General features: G+C 45.4%; 1 protein-coding gene across 10 annotated transcripts in view; it reads right to left on the minus strand.

The window, feature by feature from the left end:
• EHMT1 (euchromatic histone lysine methyltransferase 1) overlaps positions 1-23,336 on the minus strand; it is a 984,283-nt gene that overhangs the window by 260,001 nt on the left and 700,946 nt on the right. For all 10 annotated transcript variants that reach the window (XM_078642016.1, XM_078642018.1, XM_078642009.1 and 7 more), the window contains 2 exons: positions 13,131-13,235; positions 10,782-10,936 (listed from right to left, as the gene is read on the minus strand). In XM_078642016.1, coding sequence (XP_078498142.1) covers positions 10,782-10,936; positions 13,131-13,235 — 260 coding nt within the window. The remainder of the gene's footprint in view (positions 1-10,781; positions 10,937-13,130; positions 13,236-23,336) is intronic.

Here is a 23,336-nt window from a genome sequence, read left to right on the forward strand (position 1 = left end):
TTGGCCAAGAGGGCCGTAACTTCCTCCTGCAGAAGTGTCAAGTGGTCCCCCGACACACGGTGGTTCTGCGGTGGCATGGCTGGAGGAGTGGACTCGAAGGGGAGGGAGTAGCCCCTTCGGACGAGCTGCAGCACCCACCTGTCCGATGTAATCGCGCGCCAGCGGGAGTGGTGATGGCGAACCCTGCCACCCACTGGCGTCACGTGAGCCCGAAAGCTCGGACTAGGAAGATTTGGAGGCTGCAGCGGGGGGAGGTGTGGACTGACCTCGCCGCTGCCCTCTACCGCCACCACGGCGGAATCCACGGCCGCCACCGCGCTGGGGAGCGTTCTGCGGCGCGTGGCTGGCAGCACGTGTGGGACCGCCCCTTCCTTGGCCACGAAAGGGGCGAAACGAACCCGTCTGCTGGCGCTGGGTCGAAAGACCCAAGGACTTGGCCGTGACCCTGGAGTCCTTGAAGCGCTCCAGCGCGTTGTCCGCCTTGTCACCGAACAGGCGACTGCCATCAAATGGCATGTCCATGAGGGCATTCTGGACGTCCGGCGAGAAGTTGGCAGATCTCAGCCACGCATGGCGACGAATCGCCACCGTCGTGGACATAGCCCGTCCCAGCGAGTCGGTCGTGTCAACACCACACCTGATCGAGTACCTCGCCGCGTCCCGGCCTTCAACCAAAGCCTGGTTGAGCTTGTCCCGCACTTCCTGCGGGCATTGCGGCAAACACTCCGCGACCGTATCCCATAGGGAGTGGGTGTAGCGGCCCAAAAGGCACGCGGTATTACAAGACCGCAGTCCAGCGCTCAAAGAGGAAAATACCTTTTTGCCAAATTGGTCATACCGCTTTGACTCCCGATCGGGCGGGGCCAATGGGAATGCGGACTGTGAAGTGGAGGCCTGGATCACCAGACTCTCCGGGGAGGGATGGGTGGAGAGGAAGGCAGGATCGTCCGAGCACGGACGGTGACGCCTGGCAACGTTCCGGTCAACCGGTGCACCGGAAGCGGGCCTGGACCAGGTGCCCAAAAGGACATCCGTCAGGGCCTCATTAAACGGCAGCAGAGGCTCCTGAGGGCATGACTGAGGTTTAAACACTTCGGTCAGAATGTTAGGTTTGACCTTAGCGACGGGGAGCTCAAGGCGCAAGGCCTTGGCAGCCCTCATCAGGACCACCGAATAGGCAGCCCCCGCCTCTGACGCCACAGGGGAAGGCGAGACAAACCCAGGGTTGGGCGACTCGTCCAGACCACTGGCATCACCCAAGTCACCTACCCAGTCCACGTCATACTGGCAGGCACGGGATAAAGGGTCTTCAGACCCCTCCCAACCCTCTCCATACTCGTCCTCATCGCCGTAGTCTGGGTCGACGATATAGACTGGCTCCTCGGAGCCAATGGGCCCCAACGGCGCCGGACTCGGCGTCGGACGATGCCGGTCCGACTCCGCGTCAGGAGTCAGAGAGGGAATGGGGGTGGCGCCGCCGGGGACCCGACGCCGGCCGGAACCGACGGCGGAGCCACGGCGTCGCGCGGGGGCGGCACCACGGGTTGGCCCAATGGAATCGGCGCCGGAGAGGCCGGTAGACCAGCTGGCGACGAACCTGAGGGACCCAGCGGCGCCGGGGCCGGAGCCGCCGGCGGCGTCGGGGCAGGAGCACCCGAACCGCTCGGGCCCCCAGACGGGACCGACGGGCCCGTAGGCGCCGTAGGCCCCGCCGGAGGAGATATCGCCCTCATAGCCATGAGGAACTCCTCAATCTCCTCGCGCGACGCGCCTTCCCCAGGGACCGACGGGTATGGGGCCGACGGTGTCGGCGACCCACGCGGGGCCGCGGCCACCCGAACCCCCGGCCGCATCACGCGGGCGTCGGGGGGAGTCGGGGGTACGATGACGATGCCCCGACTTCTTGTGACGCTTACCTGACGAACCGGAGGAATGGCGGCGACTCCCGGAGCGCTGATGGCGGCTCCGCGATCGCTCCCTCGACCTCCGACCGGACCGGGACCGCTCTCGACGCGGGGCCGACACTCGGAGCTCGAGCAGCTTGCGGGACCGCTCCCGTCTAGCTTTGCTAGTCAAGGCCCGGCAGTCGACGCAGGACTCCACGTCGTGGTCCGCGCCCAGACACCGGAGGCAGAGTCGATGGTGGTCGGTGACCGACATCAGGCGGTCGCACCCGTCGCAACTCTTGAAACCGGGCATCCTACCGGCACCGTAGAAGAATTAGGAATTAATCAAAAACTTGGTCAAAAGACCGGAGTACTGCTCTTCGGATCTGCGCTAACTGGCGCGGAAAAAAGAAGAACTGACGTCAGCGCGCGGAGGCGGCGTCTATATACTCCAGCGACGTCATCACGGCGCACGACGCCGACGACGGAGCCGCAGGGGACGCCTGCAGACGACGCCTACCGACGCGCAGGGGTACTGCTACGCAAAAGTTTCCGGATCCAGACTGACGCCTGGGGATATTCTAAGGTAAGGAATCTAATACTAACCTGTTTCTTTCAGATAATGTACTTAGACACTGTAGGGGTACAGGGCTCATGCATCTGTACCCTCACCACTGGGATAGTGCACCCAGCTAGAGGTGTGGCTGACCTATGCCAGGGGAGTGAGTTGTAGGCATGGCACACAGGGATGAGTGCCATTTTGACTCTTCACTTTGTTCTGCACCTAAACACACAGCCTGCAAAGGCAGTGTGTGTGTGTGTGTGTGTGTGTGTGTGTGTGTGTATAGAGGTAAAGGGCCTCTAAGGGTGGCACAATAAGTGCTGCAGCCCTTAGAGGTCTTCCCTGGTCACAGTGCTCTGGGTACCAGTGGTACCATTTACCAGGGGCTGATCTGTGGCTAGAGATGCCTATCGGGGAACTTTTGGGGAAAGAACACAGGCCCAGGAAACGCGATTGGGAGGGACCCAGGGAACATCAAGTCAAAGTGCATCAGTAGTCTGGAAAAAAACAACTTTTCTACAGTGGGGCGTCAGTTAAGGGCAGGAGTGTCGATTTAGACCAGTTGATGTTTATGCTGGACATTCCACCAAATTGGAGCACTTCCCACAACACCAGATTTAAATTTTCAACTGTTTTCGGACGTACAATGTAATGTCATCGGTGTAGCCCTTGAAAAGTGTGGTGTTGATGTATTCTGGCAGAAAGAGGCTCCGTCGCCACTGCGAATAGCAGCGGCTAGAGTGGGCATCCCTTTCTGGTTCCAAATGTTATAGGGAATGGCTCCGACAGCAGGCCGTTTGCTCTTAAACGAGCTGTGGGCTCAGTATAGAGCAGACTAATAAGCTTGATGAAATTGGGGCTGAATCCTAGTCTGGGCAGTATAGTAAACAAGAATGGCCATTCAAGGGAGTCGAACGCTTTGGTAGCGTCGAGGAATGCAGCGATGGTTGGCAGCTGAGGATCAATCTGGTGGACAGCAGCGAAGAAGGTACGTAGGTTATGGGCTGTCGATCTTCCTGGAATGAAACCAGACTGATCTGGCCTGGCTATAAGCGGTCGGAGCGGCTGTAGTCTATTAGCAATTAGTTTGGCAAGAATTTTAACTTCTACGTTGATTAGAGAAAGTGGTCGGTGTGAATCACAGAGGTTGGCAGCCTTGTCTGGCTTTAGGAGGGAGATAATCACAGTTTCTCTCATTGTGGGTGGCACGGAGCAGCGATCTAAGATTCTTGATATACTGCTAGCAGTCTGGTGCAAGCTCTTCCGCATAGGTCTTATGAAACGAAGTCATCAACCCATCTAGCCCTGGGGCCTTCTCACCTGGTAAGCTACCTATAACCTGTACTAAGTCTTGCGCTGAGAAAGGCTCGTCCAGATAGTCCCTGTGGGCCTCGCTGAGCCAGAGCAGTTCAATGGAGTCTAAATATGTCAGCAGCTCTGGGTGAGGGGCGCTCTGCATGGCTGAGTATAATAAGGAGTAGAAGCTGGTGAGGTCTGCGTGAGTTGCTTGTTGTCCTATGATAGGAGTCGAGTCATCATCTAGTAGTTCAACTATAAACGTCGAGGATGTGTGTTGTTTAAGTGTGTTTGCGAGGACCTTACCCGGCCTATCGCCTTCTCCATAGCTGCATGCTTTAGCGTTCTTCCCCAGGAAGCGAGTCTCTATGTCCGCCTCCTTACCGAACTCAAGAGATTTTACCCTGCAGGGTTGCAAGGTGTGTGGGTGCCCCTGATTGATAGAACAGCAGTTCTGTGGTCCAAATGTCATACTCCAACTTCAATAGGGTTGCTCTTATGGATTTCAGAACTCCTGATGGCTTGGCGATGCATGCACCTCTTATAACTGCCTTAAAGGCTTCCTATACGGTTGAGGGAGACTCTACCGACCCTTCGCTTATGGAGAAGAACTGGGTGAGCTAAATTCTGCTTTCCTTCCTAAATGCTGCATCTGATAAGGCTTGTGGTGGTAGTCACCAGCTGAACGCACGGGGCAGAGACTGTAGCATGACCCAGCGCAGTATTACCGGGGCATGGTCAGATAAGGTGTGTGGTAGGTGCACGACATCTACAGTCCAGGAAGCTATGTCACCTGTGACAAGCCAATAGTCCAGTCTGGACCAGGCGCTTTGATGCGAAGTTATACATGTGCCCTCCCTTAGCTACTGGATTCCTGCTGCGCCAAATATCTGTAAAACTATGATCTAGTATGATGGAGTTCAATTGTTGAGATGCCCTTGGATGTGCGCCAACTGCCCACTTCATTTTGTAAGGTAGTGTTGAATTCCCCGCCCCAAATGACCGTATCGCCTCCCATTGCCAGCAACTTTGCCCAGACGGTAAGGAATAAACTTGGATCATATATATATATGGCAACTAGGGTCACCTGGGTGGACATTAGTGTACCCTTTAAAATAACATATCTACCATCCGGGTCGATTGGTGTATGAGAAGTTGATAAGCCCAATCCATGTCTTATCAGCACAGACACTCCTCTTGCATAGTTAGAGTCTGTAGCTGAGAGTATCTCGCCCCAATATCTGTTGTGTAATTTAGGGTCGGTTCCGCACTGCAGGTGAGTCTCTTGTAGGAAACAAACATCGCTGTGGTGCCTGATTAAGTATGCATGCATTAATCTCCATTTGCTGAAATCATTGAGCCCTCTGATGTTCCAGGTAAGGAATTTGGTCTCATTCATGAGGTAGCTGTGGAGTTGTATAGTGTGTTACACATTTGGTGAAAAATTGGACATTGGATTCTGCTAACGTTACCTTGTAAGTGCATGTACAATTTTAAAGTAGCAGCTAAATAAAGCAAGTTACTGTCTACTGTATGCGTAGGCTACCTAGTTGACGTCTTTTTGTCTGAAAATTCATTTAACACCCATACCCGTCCACCTCCCACACCAACTCCCCAAATAGGTTGCGTTGAATTACCCACCCTTTATTCCCCAGATAACCTAAATACGAAAATACAAGGGAGATCTCGCAGTGGGGCATGGGACGCCAGCATAATACCTGCCTGGTTGCAGGGTGGCCGAGCTGAATCAGAGTAGTAGGAATTCGCATAATGTGGATCTTAGGCCGATACACTGCTGGAAGAGTCAGCTAACAATGGACTCGACTGGTACAGCAACCAGAAATGCTACAGTATAAAATAACACACAAAACTTAATGAACTGTCCATCTGAATCATATTAATCACATCAGTCATTATCGCTCAAGTTATGTTCTTATTCAGTTTGCTGCGAGGAGATGGCTTTTTGGAGGCAGATATGTTTAGTGTACTTCAGGGCTGCTTTGGCGTCAGTGAAGTACTGCGATTGCCCTTCGTGCATGATTTTTAGTTTGGCCAGGTAGAGCATTGCGTAAGGGATGGAGGCTTTTTGTAGGATACACTTCACCGGTGTGAAGTCTCTACGAGCGGCTTGCACCAATGGGGTGTGATCTGGATAGAAGGAGAGGGATTTACCCTGATGATTTATTGGGCTTTGGTCCCTGGCGGCTCTGAGGATTGTATCTCTATCTCTATAATTTAGAAGACGCACAGTTATGGGGCGTGGCGCAGTGCCCACTGCTGGTCTAGGACCCAATGAGCGGTGGGCCCACTCAACTATCATGACTGATGACAGCACAGGCCCAACCAGTTCACACAATAAATTTTATATGTTGTTTCCAATTTCGGGATAGCGGTGGATTCAGGCAGTCCAAGAATTCTGAGGTTGTTTGCGCCACGAGCGCGCTTCTAAGTCCTCGTTTTTGCCTTTGATTACCGCCAGAAGTTTTTCCATTAGAAGTAGTTGTTCCGTGGATTCGTCTTGGAAGTCGTGGATGTCCGAGATCCTATTTTCCAGGGTGCCTAAGCGGGTTTCATGTGTCTACATATTTTTTAACTTTGTCTAGGCTAGAGATGAGGGAGTTGATTTTATGGTCTATATTTTTTATGCTGGAGCGCACGTCCAGCAATATGGTGCGCAAGTCCTCCTCACGATTTTCCCCAGAGTCCTTGGCGCTAGGGTCAGTGTCTGTCTTCTAACTTGTAGCAGTTGTTCGAGTTTGGCGCTTACTATCGAAGGGGAGCTTATATTGCCTTGGGTCAGTGTTCCCTATTGTGTCAGTTGGTGCGCAGGCAGCAGAGGACGCCGTGGGCTTTGCAGAAATTACCCATTTAATGACAAACAGTGGATCGGTGTGCTGTCTAAAGCGGCTGTGTCCTGGGTTCCACTGATTGAGACATAGTTTTTCTTGATGCACCAGCACAATGATCTTGCGACTGGTATGCTCCCATCTAGTCGTAGCCTAGAACACAAGGCCAACTTTTATTGATGGCACAGCACTTATGGGCAAAGCGGTGCACCCATGGAAACAGGCCACCTGCGCAGGTGAGGTGTTCAGTGCCATCATCGATTATTTAGCCTCTACCACCCCTCCCCCCCGCACCCCGATACCGGCCGCGGTAGCAGACAGAAGTGGCCGCTTGGGATTCAGCTTACCGCAGGCCGTCGCCAGGTGTCATATAGAGCATGTGGGCAGCAGTCGGCGCCGGCCCTGCCCCCACACAGGGCTATAGCAAGCAAAGATGCACCGGGGGAAAACACAGGTGAGCCCAGCCTCTACAATCGTGGCGGATTCACACAGCGCCCATGTTTGCAGCGCACACTAGGCCGCGGTGTGTCGGGTCTGCAAATTAGCTTGGTGTCTCCTTCCCAACGGCCAAACTTTCACAGAGTGGCCATTTACATGTGGAGGTTGCTGCCATTGTGTTTCAGAAGTGGATTCTGCTTTAAGGATGTCAATGTCGCAGGATCAATGAGCCGGCCTTCAGAGCCTCTCTAGAAAGCGGCCATTCTGCAGCTCTGCGAAGCCAAGACCCCCACGTCTCATTCATAAGTTAGCAATGCTGGAATGCCAGCCTGTAACTAAGCACTTGCCAACTGGGCTACTAGCCTTTCCACAGTAAAAATGACAACTTAGGGGTTTTTACTGCTGGAACACGTAAAAGTCGATGTTCCACTTTCTCATATACAGCACCCTGCATTAGGGCTCGTTAGGCCTGCCATAAGGGTGACTGAATTACATTAAAAAGGGAGTTTTCGGCCTTGCCGTTACCTTAAATGGCAAAGTCGAGTTAGCAGTTTAAAACTGTCCTTCCAGGCACAGTAAGTGTCACTCTAACTTACAGGCCCAGGGTACCTCATGTACCATATATTAGGGACTTACAAGTAAGTTGGATTATGCCAATTCAGGACAAGCCAATTAAATATACATCATTTTAAGAGTCAAAGCAAATGTGACTCTTTAGCAGGGCACTTGAGAACCATTACACCAGGGACCAGTAGTCAAAATGCGGGCAAAATGTAGAGGGTATACCAGCAAAAAAGCCTGTTTCATTACAAGGAGGATCTAGAAACACATTTGCCCAGACATTCGCACAGCAAAACCTAGTGAACAGGCATACAGACTTACTTACGTGAGGCATACCATCCTAAGGAAGATTAAATTTATCATATTGTGAGATTCATGAGCCAGGCTATTCTTACATTAAACAAAGGAAATTAGAAAATGCGTGCACCATTGAGGCTCACACAGAGTTTAACTGTTTTAGGCACTGTATTGTAAATAACATAAGCCTTTTGACCAATGTTCTCATCAAAAAGGGATAATGTTTCCTTAAAAGAGATACAAGAATAAACTGCTGAGATTTGCCCCCAAATTTAGCACCGGCTTAAGACTGGGATACATAATGGATATCCCAGTGGGATTAAGATAAAGTTGGTTTCCAGGACCAAAGAAAAGTGTGTTGTATATAAAGTTGCTACTTTCAAAGTCAGTCCACCCAAATGATGAGGCCTGTCACATTAAAGTAACTGTTGCCCAAAGGCCCTGTGGGCCACAGTGTCTAGTTGAAGCACACAAAAAATTCAGTGCAGTTCTACAAACATTTATGGGCTCAGATGTTTGTAATAATTAGTTTCAATTTAAATATATTAGTTGATCTCAGAGGTACCTAAAACCTACCATAGAAAGAAGGTGCATGACGTGTTTGTAAGAGATCTACCAATGTTGGTGGCCTTTAGCTGCAGTTAAATATTTTCCTCTTCTCCAGCAATGCAGATTTAATAAGCTCACATGAAAAAGTAATAGGCTATCTTCAACTATACAAATTTCTCAAGGGCTGCCTAGCAACACGCTTCTCTATGCTGAAATTAGTGTTCACCTAGTTTAATATCTGGTAAATGTATGCTATTATTCACATTAACACAGTGCAGATTTCTTGCCAACAGTCCTCACTATCCTTCTTGTGGAGCGATGTCTGATTCTGGCAGTGCTTAAAAATAAATTGCCGTATTATACAATATGAAGGAGATGAGCACTTTTAAGATTTCTTCAATGTGAATCAGTTAAAAGAATCTATGCAGTTTCATAACGCTGAAGTTAAACCATCCACTGGACGACTAAGCATACCAAATAATAAGGTGCTTAGGGCCTTCTAGAGCATATGCATAGCACAAGTGCATTACTGTATTTTAAATGTCAGATAAGTACTTGCTATAAGAACACAAAGTAAAGGGGGTATCAAGTAGAGTGCCCTGCTGTAGGAAGCTTGATCTTCATGTGGTATATCAACAACTAGGTCGATCGTGTGAAGAGTCCAGAGATTCCCCCAGAAGTGTACAGGGCTTAATGTAAACCCGAAGTGCTCTACTTGTGGTAGTGTGGTTGAGCAGCCTTAGGCCTAACAGAGGAGTGTAAGACATTTTCCATGCACAGTGACAGTGCTATACACACAACTCAAAAAGAAGATCCAACCAATTTTTAAAAAATCAGCTTCTTTCACGATTCATTTTAAGACCAAGATGTATGTTAAACGGAAAATACGTTTTTAAATAAAAATACTTTGCACTTTAAAAAGGGACACTTTTTCATTTCAGCAATGTTAACCTATGGGAGGAAAAACAAGAATGCAGTTTGAAGGCAAGTACAAATCTAGTCTTCGGGGTTTCAGGCCAACACCAGGCAGGGTTCAAATTATACCAAGAATGTATCACCAGCAGCACAGGGCCGGACGGGTCCAGAGGTCAAATTTGGGGGCGGGCACCAAATGTTAACCAATGGAGACTGGGGGTGATCGAAGATGCACTGCTCACAGGTGAGTAAAAGGGTTTCTGGGCTCGGTCTCCTGGGGTAAAGTAAGCACGGCAGCACCAAACTTACACTCTCAGTGGCACAGCGGCGGCCGGGTGCAGAGTGCGAACACAGTGTCGGTCGCCCAATTTAACTCAATGGGGACATACGTTTTGAAAAGGCTGCAGGCTCGGGCCAGGAAACTGATCAAGGAAAACCCACAGAGGCCCTGGTAAGTTCTTCTGCTAGGGGACGTACGGTTGGGGTCGCATTATAAAGATGGAAAGGCCTTTGAAGCTTCCCTCTTAAGCACTGTGCTCAGCTTAGGGGAGGAGGTGTGACATCTGCCCAGGATGGGCTTTGTTTCTGGCCTCAGAGGGCATGGGCTCTCGACCTAGGGGTCCAGAAACATGTCTGGTAGGGGCAAGCTGCCTAAAACCAGTCTGAGACCACACAAGGATTTATAGGTTTTTAGGGGGCACCTTTGAGAGGCCCTCTGAGTACATGTTTTAATACATCCAACACTAGCATCAGTGTAGGTTTATTAAGAGGAGTTGTTTGGTACCAAATACTCCTAGGTTCAGTGAAGCTAACATGGTGCTGGGGAAATCGAGTTGTTGAGTTTCCATCCGCTTTACTCTCTATGGATTCCCTGGCACTTAGGCAGTGTGCCATGTCGACTGCCATTTTGGTCTGAACCAAGGTATGCAGGCTGCAGTGGCAGTTTGCACGCCCTTGCTGAGGAGTCCCTAGGGGACCCTCTTCAGTCCCAATGCTCTAGGTACAAGGGGTACCATTTACGAGTTAAGTTTTAGGGAAAGAAAACTGGCACTGAAAATCAATTATCAGGGACCCAGTAGTTTACAGTCAAAATTGCATCAAAAGCCAGGCAAAAAGTGTGTTTGTGTTTGTGTGTGTGGGGTGTTGGGGGGTGCAACAGAAACCTACTTTCCTACACCTATGTTACAACCAAGAGAAGAACAAAAGTAGAAGTACCAAGAAAGCTTGTTCTTTTGCCAATTTCTGTATATCTGCCTCATTACAAAAATGTTTGTTCTGCTATCAACCAACATATTATCTCTGTAATTAAAATGCACTGAAACAGATACAGCACAGGCCAGGATTTACAGATGACCTTTCATCTGGCAGACTTTTGGAATCCGATACACAAATTTGAGAAGAAAGAATAATGAAATAATGGACTATACTTACTGTACACATTCAAAACGATTCTCTCTAGCTGCAATATGAAGTGGTGAATCCCCATGAATATTGACAGCACGCAAATCACACTTGGCTGCTAACAGTATCTCAGCAATCTCAACAGAACCAGAAAAGGCTGCCCAATGTAGACAAATATTTTCCTCCTACAGGAAAAGAAACACAGAATAAACATAAGTGGAGGCTAGTTTCAGGGTCACAAAACTGACAGCAACAGACCGAATGCTTTGTTTTCTCGTCCTGTGAGCCCACTGGAAGATGTAGGCACCCTAAACAAAAAGCTTGCATGACACTTAAGACGTCATGAACAAGAAAATATCTACAATTAGTCAGCAATGTTTTACATAGAGCACTAGACTTGACATTTTTCACAGAATATGTTAGTGATCGGACATATTGCAGGGAATAGTTTTTTAACATACATTGCTTTATGAAGTCTCTGAGAAACTGGATTGTAATTTGGACGTCTTCATGCAATTCAAATAGCAGTGCATTGCAACCATGAGGTATGCAATACATAATATAGATTGACTCTTTCGAAGATATTAAACAGAATGAATCAAGATTTATTTCGCTTTTTAACTGGCCAGCATTTAAAGCCATTAATGCCTGGCAACAACTGGCTATTCTCAACTATCCACCGTATCTCAAACCGTAGCCTGACACACAGGCCTTCTTGCCCAAGTGCTTCAAGTCACTGATCCACACTTTCACAGAATTTACAATGCAGGAAAAACAGCTGTATTAAATACTGATTTTCTAAGTCTTCAGAAAGGGTAAGTCAATCTATTTACCACTAAGTATTAAATGTTTGTTACACAGAATTAAAAGGTTCTGACACCTAATATGTTTTCCAAGTATTTACAAGTATGGATAGCAGTTACACGAACTTCAAACAAGTAGCAAGCCAAGTTTATTTCAAAGGCACTTTTCATTTTTTTCTTACCACAGTGAAAAACAAACATACATAAAAATCTAATTTGATTGTTATTTCATTAGGACTATGAAGGGAGCAGAAAAGTCTGAATGATTTACAAGATAGACTCTGAACATACATGGAAATAATGAGGTGTCTTTAATGCAGTGAATATCCAGCATACCAACATTTTAAGAGTAATAACCCAGTTCTTTTTTTACAACCACCTATACAAAGAAGCAACATTTGGGACCATGTACAATTTAGGAGGGAACACATTTTGGCCAGAGACAGTCTGAGGCAGTACAGCCAAGAGGGTCCCCAAGCTGCATTATTATAAGGTGTGCCTTGGAAATTTGAACCTTAATTGAAATCAGTATCCATGCTTGAATAAAGCACATTGACTTCAGACTATATCAGATGTGACATTTCAATTGCATAACAGTGCACACAAGAAATCTTAAATGAATTGGGCTTTGTAAAATGAGGACTCTTTCATGTACAGCAGGTCATGAAACCTAATTACTGTGTGTAACAACTGCAACAACACTCACATTTTGCATCAGTACTGAAGTGAACCAAGAAAATTCTTTATTAAGTAGTGATTTTGCAATCAGATCTGAGTAAATACCCCTATAAACAGCGGATTTAAAAACACCCTCCAGGCAAGGAGAGTATGAACTGGAGCCACATTGTAAAGAAAGGAGCACCGGAATCCTCTATAAACAATCCTATTCTGTTTGATGAGGCCAATTTCATAAGGATATACAAAGAAATCCTCAGCACACGTGTTCACGTACTCGAACTACACGGAGAGCGACGTTTAGGACGAGACAGTCAGACTCATATGCTCCAGATGTGGGGACAAAATAGGTTCCCTCAGATACATGGACTGCCTTATTGACGTTGCTCAAGATACTCAATCCCTTTGTGGGTTGGAAATATCACCACAAAAGAAAGTTCTTTATCAAAAAGGACATAGCCTTGAGAAAGTCGTGGGACGATTTCCCTTTGTAAGCGACAAAACACATGTTGGCTGTCTGAAGCAAGACCAAAAGAATGACGAAAGAAAATAAGAACTGAAATAACTTGTATATTATGTGTGCTTACATCGTGCACTTAACAAATTGTTGATACACCTATGACGTGTGCTGAGGACTTCTTTGTATACTTTGTTGGCTTTGGCCGCTATTTTGGGGAAGTTGGTGGTTTTCCTCACCTTACGAGCACGGTCTTCCAAATAGGTGGTTTTATGTACAAATACATGTGTTATTCTCCTGAGTGGCGCCAATATACCTAAGCATTAAACCAGTGTGCGTTAGTAGTTGCAATTTCATAAGGTTATTACTCTTACTTTTGGTCATCCTACAAGAAATATTAACAGGAGCACTTGACATAACGTAAGATAAACTGGTGTTACTTACGTTGTCCCGGATGTTAATATCGGCCCCTCGGTCAAGCAGGAGCTTTACCAGTTCAACATGCTTATATTCTGTGGCCCAAATCATTGGAGTCCAGCCACCATCATCCTAATTTTAAGAAAAGCAGAGGATAGAAAGTGTGTACAAGATCAGAGCCAAAGAAAGAATGATTAGCACAAAGTGACATTGATGTTAAATCAGGGAAGTCTTGCTCTGAGGGAAAAAAAATATAGCCTACTGAAGGAAGCTCGCTCTGCATATAATATACCTTAAAGGTATAGTAAGCACAGAGTCCAGGGGATCCCCAAAGGCTTACAGAGGAACAAGTAGATAATACCTTATTCTCTATTGGGTTGATTAATAGGTGACTCGCTGCACGAGACAAGCAACCCAAAGTATTCTATCTGTGTTCCAAGGATGCAAAAAGCTATCCATAAGACGTATGTTACACGCACTTCCAGCGGCAAAGTACACGCACTTTGCCGCTGGAAGTGCGTGTAACATACGTCTTATCCCGTGAACCAGTATTGGTCTAAACGTCGATCAAATAGAATTTGAAGTATTATCTGAAATTGTCGACGAATTCACACACCGGGATAGCTTTTTGCATCCTTGGAACACAGATAGAATACTGTGGGTTGCTTGTCTCGTGCAGCAAATCACCTCTTAATCAACACGTCATCATCTTTTGAAGGGGCTTTTCTCATACCATATTAATTGTCCTGAAGATGGTCTTTTGACGTCTGCAACCAAGACCGAAACGTCGACCAACACATCATCTCCAATATTAATTTATCGATCCAAAGAGTCTCTTCGGTTCATGTTTGACTTGAGTTACTCTTGGCTGATCTAATAGGAGTTGATGTCTAGATTATGAACTGATGTGCCATTGATTTGCTTGATCTGTTTATAACTGTTTATTGTGAGATAATTCTCTGTATGTTTCCCCACATTTAAAATCTGATAAAATTCAGTTTCTAAAGAATAGGTTTTCTGTATGCTTTCTCTAATTTTTTGATCTAATTGAGATTTAATCATTATTATCCCGTGGATACAATAGAGGTAGATTGTCTCCACAACTAACCTGCCTGACTAATGCTTCTAATTTTTTCTTCACTACTCTTCCAAATAAATCCCTTGTAGACAACTTTCTATTGATGCAGTTCTTAGAAGCCTTCCCTGGTCACAGGGCACGTGGTACCATGGTACTTTTTACAATAGACTTACATGTGGCCAGAAAGTTGCCAACTGGGTGTGCAACAGTACAGTTTTAGGGAAATAAAATAGGCCCTGGATACCTGGTTGGCAGGAACCCAGGGCACACTTAGTCAAAAAGCAACATCAGGCAAAAAGTGAGGGGAAACCATGCAAAGGGGTACTTTCCTACACCGAGTTTCTCCTCTAATAGAATGCTGCCAGGTTAGAGGGGTGATTAAAATTGTGTTTTAAACAAGCACCATTTTCTTCTGCAAAACGCTCTAATGCCTACAGATGAAAGGCGTATACATTTTCCTCCCGTAGAGGTATACACAAATACAACAAAGTTTAAATGACTGTTGCACTGTAACAAATAACCTTTTTTATTGTAAGAACAAACATTCCTTTTAGAACGATTTCATAAGCGATAGCCAGCCAGGTTTAATTTGAAAACCATAATTCCTTTCTGTGAAGCCAAGAAAGATTCAAGCCCTAGTAGCTTTCACAATATTCGGAAACAGTACCTTAAGGACGATTATCCTTTTTTAAAGTGTGCTGGGATCATGAAAATCACACTTTATCATGACTGTGACTGAGAACAACAAAGTAACCTTCGTGCTGTATGCTGTGGTACAGTTTAAATCCAATGCTAGTAATTACACAGGGAGAGCTACCTACGGTAATGATTTAGGCACACAACATGTGGATGCCAATTGGAGGGTACCAATGTGATCTTTGCATTTTCTGCATTTCATATATTAGTGCATTTCAGTGCACATTTTTCATTTATGAAGACATGCTACATTTAGTATTAACTGTGTATGTACAAACCATTTGCTTTATTATAGTTCAATAGGGCATCAATTGTTCATATATGTATTAATGTAATTTATAATGTGTGATAGAATTGAGTGAAGGTGCAATAACATTAACATGCATAATTTTAATGTCTTCTATTACAGTGGAGAGCCTGTTATCTTTCTTGTTTGGTTGATTACATGGCTCAAAGCAATGTAATATATTGTCAACATATCAACTGTTTTATGTGAACACATTCTTATTCAATAAGAATTATCTTTTTGGAATCTTCAGAGGGTCCAGTAGCAAGACTTGTTATGAGGTAGAGGAAGCACCTATTCTAACACATTCCTTTAATCAATCAAGTCAAATATTAACTTTTTTGGAATTTTTCATCGGTCACGAGCTCTCGTGACAATCATGGTTCTGTTTAAGGAGTTTAACCTAATATCACTTTTCTCAGCCCTGCAAGAAACAGGTAGGCACAACAAACAGAAGACACTGAGATACTTAAATGTTCATAAGTTTGGCCTAGAGGCCACTTGAACTCTCTAGTCCATCTCATCTAATAAAAAAAAGTAATACAAAAATACATACTTACACAGAAGGGCTTTGAATCAGCCCTCTTCACACTCTGATTCATTCAATCCATCATTCATTTTTGCATCCATCCACTGTAGCCTGTTACATGGTTAAATGGGTCAGCACACTACGGACACTGGCTTCCTTGCAATGATATCATTTTGTCTTGTCATATGGACTTAAAATGAAATGCACTTCACTACCAAGACTACTGAAGAATCCTTGAACATGCTAATATATTTTTCATTCAATTTTTAATGCAAAGTTTGGAAAGTTACACTTTTTTATTTATATTTTTATTGTAAGCGGATAGACACGATTGTCGCCATGCATTCATTATTTATTTATTTTACACTGGCACAGGCTCGTAATACAAAAATAAAGACTATCAGCTTGCCAATGTCATATCTACTGTGTCTGACGATCATAGTCTTCTCTTCCACATGACTGGAAACTCACAGAAAGAATACACAGCAGGATGCTCGGAGCAAAAAACAAAACTGGAAAATTTGTTTTTTACTTCTAATCCTAGTTCTCATAAAAGTGAAGCTTAACTAATGTCATGAGCACTGAAATGTCCTGCCAGTGAGCGGAGATCCCAGACAACCTTCTATGTTTAAGTCTGGCATTAGCAAAGGCCTTTTAACTTTACTCAAATTTGATGTATTATGTGCTTACTTAGTGGGGCCTTCAGGTAGTCATCTTCATCTAATGTCTGCCATTGTGTCATTCACATTTTCCTTCAGCCCACTGCAGCATACAGCATGGGGAAATAGGTGAGCCCACTTCACCCACTAGCTAACATCAAGGGGAGGGACGGCATTATGCACTTTCACAGGAAGTCCAACTACTAACAATGTAGTCCCTGAGGTCACAGGCAATACTATTCAAAAAAATGCTTTTTGATACCAAATATATTTATGATTTTAGAAAATAAGACAAAAAAGTTTTGTGAAGACCATAACAAAAAACAAGTGTTTGCAATGTCAAACTGCTAGCAGCACTGCCAATACTTGTTTTTGTATTGCATACTCTCTCTCACACACAAGGACACACTCATACATACACGAGGGAAAGAAACCAGTTACTTACCTGTAATTATGGTTTTGCAGCTTGAAACTGCTGCTTTGCACAATCCCGCCATCTAGTAGTTGGTTTTGGAAGTGTCTTTGTTTTCCCCAAAGGTTTGTTAGCTTGTGGGTGGGAGTCAATGACAGTAATCTCACAATGCTCATGTCCATGCCTACCATGTTAGATGAACCACACCTACTTCCTGGAACCTCCGAAAATGGGGAGGAGGGTGGGTTGCATATGGATTATAGAAGAGTTTCACGCTGCAAAACCTTAATTACAGGTAAGCAACTGGTTATATTTGCAGCATGAAATCTCGTTGGGCGACTATAAATCCACACAGGAATATTTTGTGAAAGTTGCTGGGATGCTGATGCTCATTTTTCCTGCATGGAGATATTGGCCATAAAGACCATCTAATCTCTTTCATACTGGTAGTGTGTGCTCTTGGTTTGGTGAGAAAAGTATTATTTCGGAGAGAGTAACAAAGGTGCATTGTCTGTACAACCCATTTAGAAATGGTGTTCTTGGACAGAGCCATTCTCAGAGCTTGAATTGAATGCCCTACAAAAACTGTTGTGTTTTCCTGAAGCTGTGTGTCGTTTGCATGTAATACATGGATTTGGAGATAGTCTGGTTTATGTGAAACAGTGAGATAACCTTTGGTCGGAACTTTGGATGCGTCCTTATTATAAATGTATCCTTGTATATGGATATGCATGTTTCATGTACTACCAGTGCTTGTATCTCGCCGATTCTTCTCAGTGATGTACTCAGTACTAGGAACACAGTTTTCAAGGTAGAACATCCGAGCGTGGCCTTATGTATTGTTTCGAAAGGTGCTTTCAACATCTGTGCCAACACTAGATTAAAATTCACTCTACAGGACGTACCTCCGTCCTAGGGAAAAGCCTTTTTCCTCCCTTCCATGAACAATGAGATCAGTGAAAGTGAGAAAATATTTTGTGTGCAATCCTTTACAATAGGCTGCATTGGCTGACAAAGCTTAGCGAGGCATATGAAAGTGTACACTTCGTAAGATGTGTCGGGTATCAAACTATTACAGGGTCCTGATGGAGAATGTGTTGGATTGGCACCAAATGATGTACCTTTTCCACTTAAATTCATAACAAAAAATCTGGTGGCTGGCCTTCATATCTCTCTGATGCATTTGGTAGGATCCTTCCCTTGTTGCAGGTTTAGGGTTCCCTATGCAGTAGAATTTTGAGACACTGCTTCTTTCAAAACGGGAGTAAATGTGAGAACCATGTCTGTCGAGGAAACCTTGGATTTATGATAATCATTATGTTGGAGATCCTGAACTTCTCTAAAACAGTTGGGATCAATGGTATTGGTGGAGAAACGTATCCAAAAGATCCCTTACCAATGTATAGACAGGGCATTCCCCAAATATTGGGGATGGTAGTGCCTAGACACAAAGCACCTGCATTCTGTGTTTTTTGGTGTTGCCAAGAGATTTACGTCTGGTGTTCTCCATAGATCGAAAAATCTGTCCACTATAGACTGCTTTACCTCCCTCTAGCCAGCATCCTCTGCTGTCACAACATCAACGTCCTCTACTACGCCGATAATTTGCAACTCATTCTTTCCCTCACGAGCAACACGTTCAGTACCCAAATCAAGTTCAATGCCTGCATGGCTGAAAACGCCTACGTGATGAAGACAAACGGTCAAAAGCTCAATACTGACAAGACCGAAATTGTGATCTTCGGAAAGAACACTTCACAATGGGACTCAACCAGGTGGCAATAAAGTATTTTAGATCTAATGTTGCCAAGTCCCCTTTGTCTAGCAAAGGTATTACACATCCTGTAATGTTATCATTTGAAATGTCTGTCTCTTTATGTTTATATAGCGCTCAAGTGCCATGGAGTCCTGGCGCTGGGTGTGTGAACAGGATCAACAATTCCTGCTGAAGTTGACTGTTCTCTGGGTATGCCCAGAGGACAGGCGTTCTGTAAGGATTGCAATTTTCTTATTTGGGACTTGTCAATGCCCAAGATTTGGGGATTGCAATAGCCTAGCTTGGACAAGAAAAGTGCAACCATCACCGTCTTTTGCAACTCTTGTGAGATGAATGGAAAGATTTTTCTCAAAGTTTTTAATAGAAAAAAGCAGGAGGAGGTGAGACTATATACCTGGGCAGAGAAATTAAATTGGTCGTAACAAATGACCCCAAGGTTCTTAACCTTGGGGACAGGGTGTGGGCATTCTCCAGCCTCAGTTGGCCACCAGGACTTATTCCATAGGGGTCGGCCCCTATGGAATGCACAGTCTACAGGTCTAAGACATGTCGCATGGTCAGGGCTTGTTTTGGTACAAGGAAGCAAACTAAGTTCAAACCTGTGTTTCTCTCATCTCACAGCACCTTCTCTATAGAATTCTTTGTCAATGGCTCTTGGAACTCTTTGTGCAGGATCTGCAATTGCTACTTTCTTTAACACCGATGTTTTGGTGGCTTTGTTGGCAGTTTTTGTAGTAAGTCAATAAAATAACCGTGAAGCAATATTCAAAAACCACTTGCATGTGGAAATGGCTTCCCAGTTTTTTAGGATATCATTTATTCTCCTCCTAGAGGAGAATAAGTGGGGGAGGGAAATTCGAGTCACTTAGAGGAGACCGAGGCAGATCCTCTAGAGTTTATGCTTCATAATTTGTCAATGTCAAATGTTTTTTGTAGAGCGCACATATCACCGGGGAGGTCTCATTGCACTGGGCAACAACAACAGCAGAAGGACAGTGAAAGCGAGCTTACTGGGAAAAGAGACAGGTTTTTAGTTCTCTATGGAAACATCTAGGATCAACTATGGATAGGAGGTGTGGTGGTAGCTTATTCCAAAGCTTGGAGGCCAAATAAGAGAATGTTTTGGCCACCATTTCGGGAGGTTTGTATGCGAGGCCGGACAAGGTACGATTTGGTACCAGACCTTAAAGGTCTGCCAGGCATGTACTATTTGAAGTTTCTTAGCTAGGTATCTTGGGCCAGTGTCATACAGGGTCCTGTGGGTAAGACATAGGATTTTAAAATGGCCTCTCTGCCGCACCAGAAGCCAATAGAGAGTTTTAAGGTTGGGGGCTGAGGGGGATCTAGAAGGGAGATTGAGAATGAGTCTGGCAACAGTGTTCTGTAGAATCTGAAGCTTGGAAAACAGATCTTCATTTAGTGCCACCAGCAAAGCATTCCCGTAATCCAAGTGATTAATAACAAGACCTTCCACAAGAGGTTTCCTGGCTTCAGTAGGAAGCCACTTGAAGATTCTACGAAGGTTACGCATGATCCCATAGCAAGCGCTGAGTACCAGGTTAACATGGGTTTTCATGGACAATGAAATATCGATGGTTACTCCGAGATTACGTACTGCTTGCTTGGGGGAAGGGCATGGGCCCAATTTCGGGGGCCACCAATCGGGTGCCCAGAATTCCTCTGCTCTGACAAACAAAATGATCTCGGTCTTGCTACAATTAAGTTGCAATTTATTCCTACCCATCCAGTTGTTCACATGAACCATTCAGTTTTTAAATCAGGAGTTTTTGTCCACATAATCTGGGCTAAAAGTGACCAACATTTGAGTGTTGTCAGCGTACGACACAGTTTCAAAACCATATGATCTAATGATACCAGCCAATGGTGTTAAATAAAGCTTAAACAACATAGGGCTAAGAATAGAGCCCTGTGGGACACCTACACTTATTGGTCGGCTGCACAAGGCTTTAGAATCAACAAGGATGGTGGTTGAGTGATCAGTTAGATCATTCTTAAACCACGCCAAAGTCTTCCCTCTGATTTCCACCTCCCAGAGTCGATGTATCAAAATACTGTGGGAGATGGTTTCAAAGGCCGCAGACAGGCTGCGTCTGACCCTGTGTGTGCCTGTCCTGTCCTCCCTTTTCTTGACGGCTTCCTCTTTTCAATGAAGGTCTGAAAACCTGAAGGCCTTCCACAGCCTTTACCTTCATCTCCTCCAGCACTTGGTCCACCACAGGGCCAAAGAGATGGTTTCTTGTGAGCGGCTTATTGATGACACAGGATTGTACCTCAGGCATATAACCAGAGAAGTGCAGCCATGCAGGTCTCCTCTTGACCACCCCTATGGCCAGCTACCTACTTACTGTGTCAGCAGCGCCGAAGGCTGACTTGAGCCACGGATAGGAGGCGTTCTTTCATCACTCAATAATGCTTTTTTGCTCTCTTATGGTACTCCTCCAGATGGTGGCACTTGAGGTCCTCAATATCTTCTCAGTACAAGTGGGCATGTCGATTCACCCGGGAGATGGACTTTTCTATTCACCATTGTGTGGCTGCAACCTCCTCCATTTTCCTTCCTATGGCCTCTGTCCTTTTAATTTCCTTATCCAGCGGAGGCTCTTTCCCTCGCCAAGGAGTCTAGTTCCACATGGCCTTGAATATATTTAGGGTCTTGTGTTGGGGCCCTGCATTTCTTCCCCATGCATGGTGTGACTGTCTTTGCCGTCGCTGGTTTAGAGAAAACAACTCTACCTGGCTAAACACGGGAGAGCATGGTGAGATACTGGTTCCTCTTGTACGTTGGAGTAAGTGTTTTGAGGAGGAAGAATGTCTCCTTTCCTACATTCATTTTCACGCCAAAGGCATCTATCACCTTCTTCACAGCTGTTTGATACGAGGAAAGGCTGTCTATAGGGGAAGGCCTCAAGAGATAGGAATCTATCCTCTTCTGAGGTAAGTCTGCCTCCAGCTCCTCCTGTGATTTATCTACCACCAAGACTTTGGGGTCAACATCAAAGAAACATTCCTCCTCTTCCCCGCAAGCTTCTATCATGTCTTTTCTCAACTGCTTCTTCCTGCTTAGTCAGTACGATGTCTTCAGTGGATCTCCTAACCCCCACTGATCTTGCTTCCGCAAAAGGCCTTCTTTTCACCACGCTCTCTATCTCCATCTTCAAGGCTCTTTCTCACTACATTTGAAGTCTTAGGTTTCCCATGAAACCCTTCCTTCAAGAGCGCCCATCCCTCCTTCCCTCTCCGTACTCAATCATCCTCGGAAGTTAAGGTGACACCTTTAGTCGTATCCTTACTGGTGTTTTTCTTCCATATTAAGATGCAAAGTTCTTTCCGCTCCGTCGACTGTGCATCTCTTTGGCACAAGGACTTCGCTTTAGCAGCTCTGGGTTATTGCTCAGATAGGCACGTTTTAGAAGGTTTTCCCCTTCGACAAATCAGGTGTTTTATGGGCATGGGGCACTGAGAGCTTAGGGTCTCTATATAGGGTGTCTTTTTGACCTTGTGCACCTCGTGTTCAACGTCTTTGTTTCCCCTGAGCTTCATGCGCCCATACCTAGTCTTCTTTGAAGAAACTCATCTCCTTCCACCAACAAAGCACCCCCTCTTTGATTTCTCCTTCTCCAAGCCTGCCAGGTCGGTACATATATAAGGTGCTGGAAGGATCTTTTCTCTGTGAACTAGGGTCTTCTGTAAATGCGAGATAATCCTATGACTTATGGTCTCGAGGCAGACATAACATACAGACTAGGTGTTCATCATTGAGAACAAACTTTCAGTGGAAGATCGGGCAAGTGTGCTAATACTCTAAATTGAGGTCGAGGAACCCAGGTATCCCACTAAGACCGAGTAGTGTTCTCTGAATGTCGATCACTCTTGACAAAACCCTCTAAAACTTCACTCCAGTGTTGAGGGCCGATCTCAGTTATCTTGACTGCTTTCCTTTGTTCTTCAAGGCCTTCTCAACAACATCAATCAGGAAAAAAAAACAAAGGTGCTCTCTGATGCACTTCTGTACCAACCAACAAATAAAGATAATCTAAGATGATTGGCACGCGCATTGTGGCATTACTATCGACCTTATATAAGGGCTCCACCTATGTCGACTTCCCACCTACAAGATAACAAAAGGTTTGGAGAAAATAAAGACACTTCAGGACCCAAACACTACAGGGGGGATTGTGAAAAGCATGTGAATCAAGATGTCATGCTGCAAATTTTAATAACCCTGTATGCATCTGTGTGTAGCGTGTACTGATGTAGATTCACATGCTTAGCGTACTGCTGCTATTTAGCGTTGGGCTCAGACATTACAACTTTTGTTCTTAGATGTTTAAATTACAGGATGCTGTAAGTCTCCTCCTTTAGTCCACAATGGGCACAGTTGGAGACTCAACCGCAGATTGTTTTGTGCAGAACAGGTGAAAGTAGAGTAACAATAATATGATGTGCAACGTGTTTTGTAAGTTGGTAGAATGGAGTCTAATTGACAAAATGTGCTACCTCTGCCGCCTTCTGGGGAGAACTGGCTGGCACATGTGAACCTACACCTCTACCCACTAGAAATCAAAGCTTACAGGGTAACATTTTGTGCTGGCAGCAACTGTGCCTGTAGGGATACAATATTTGCATTAATAGTAAAGCAGTTTCATCCTAGCACTGGCTAGCGGGCAATGATGTAGATGTTTGAAACAAGTTCCTTAACAAAGTTTGTCCAACCACAGTCTGCTGATAAGTTAGTATTTCCACACTCCTATGTGGACATTCTAACTTGTCAGTAG

This window comes from Lissotriton helveticus, chromosome 5_1 (assembly GCF_964261635.1).
Source record: "Lissotriton helveticus chromosome 5_1, aLisHel1.1, whole genome shotgun sequence".
NCBI classification, from domain to species: Eukaryota; Metazoa; Chordata; class Amphibia; order Caudata; family Salamandridae; genus Lissotriton; species Lissotriton helveticus.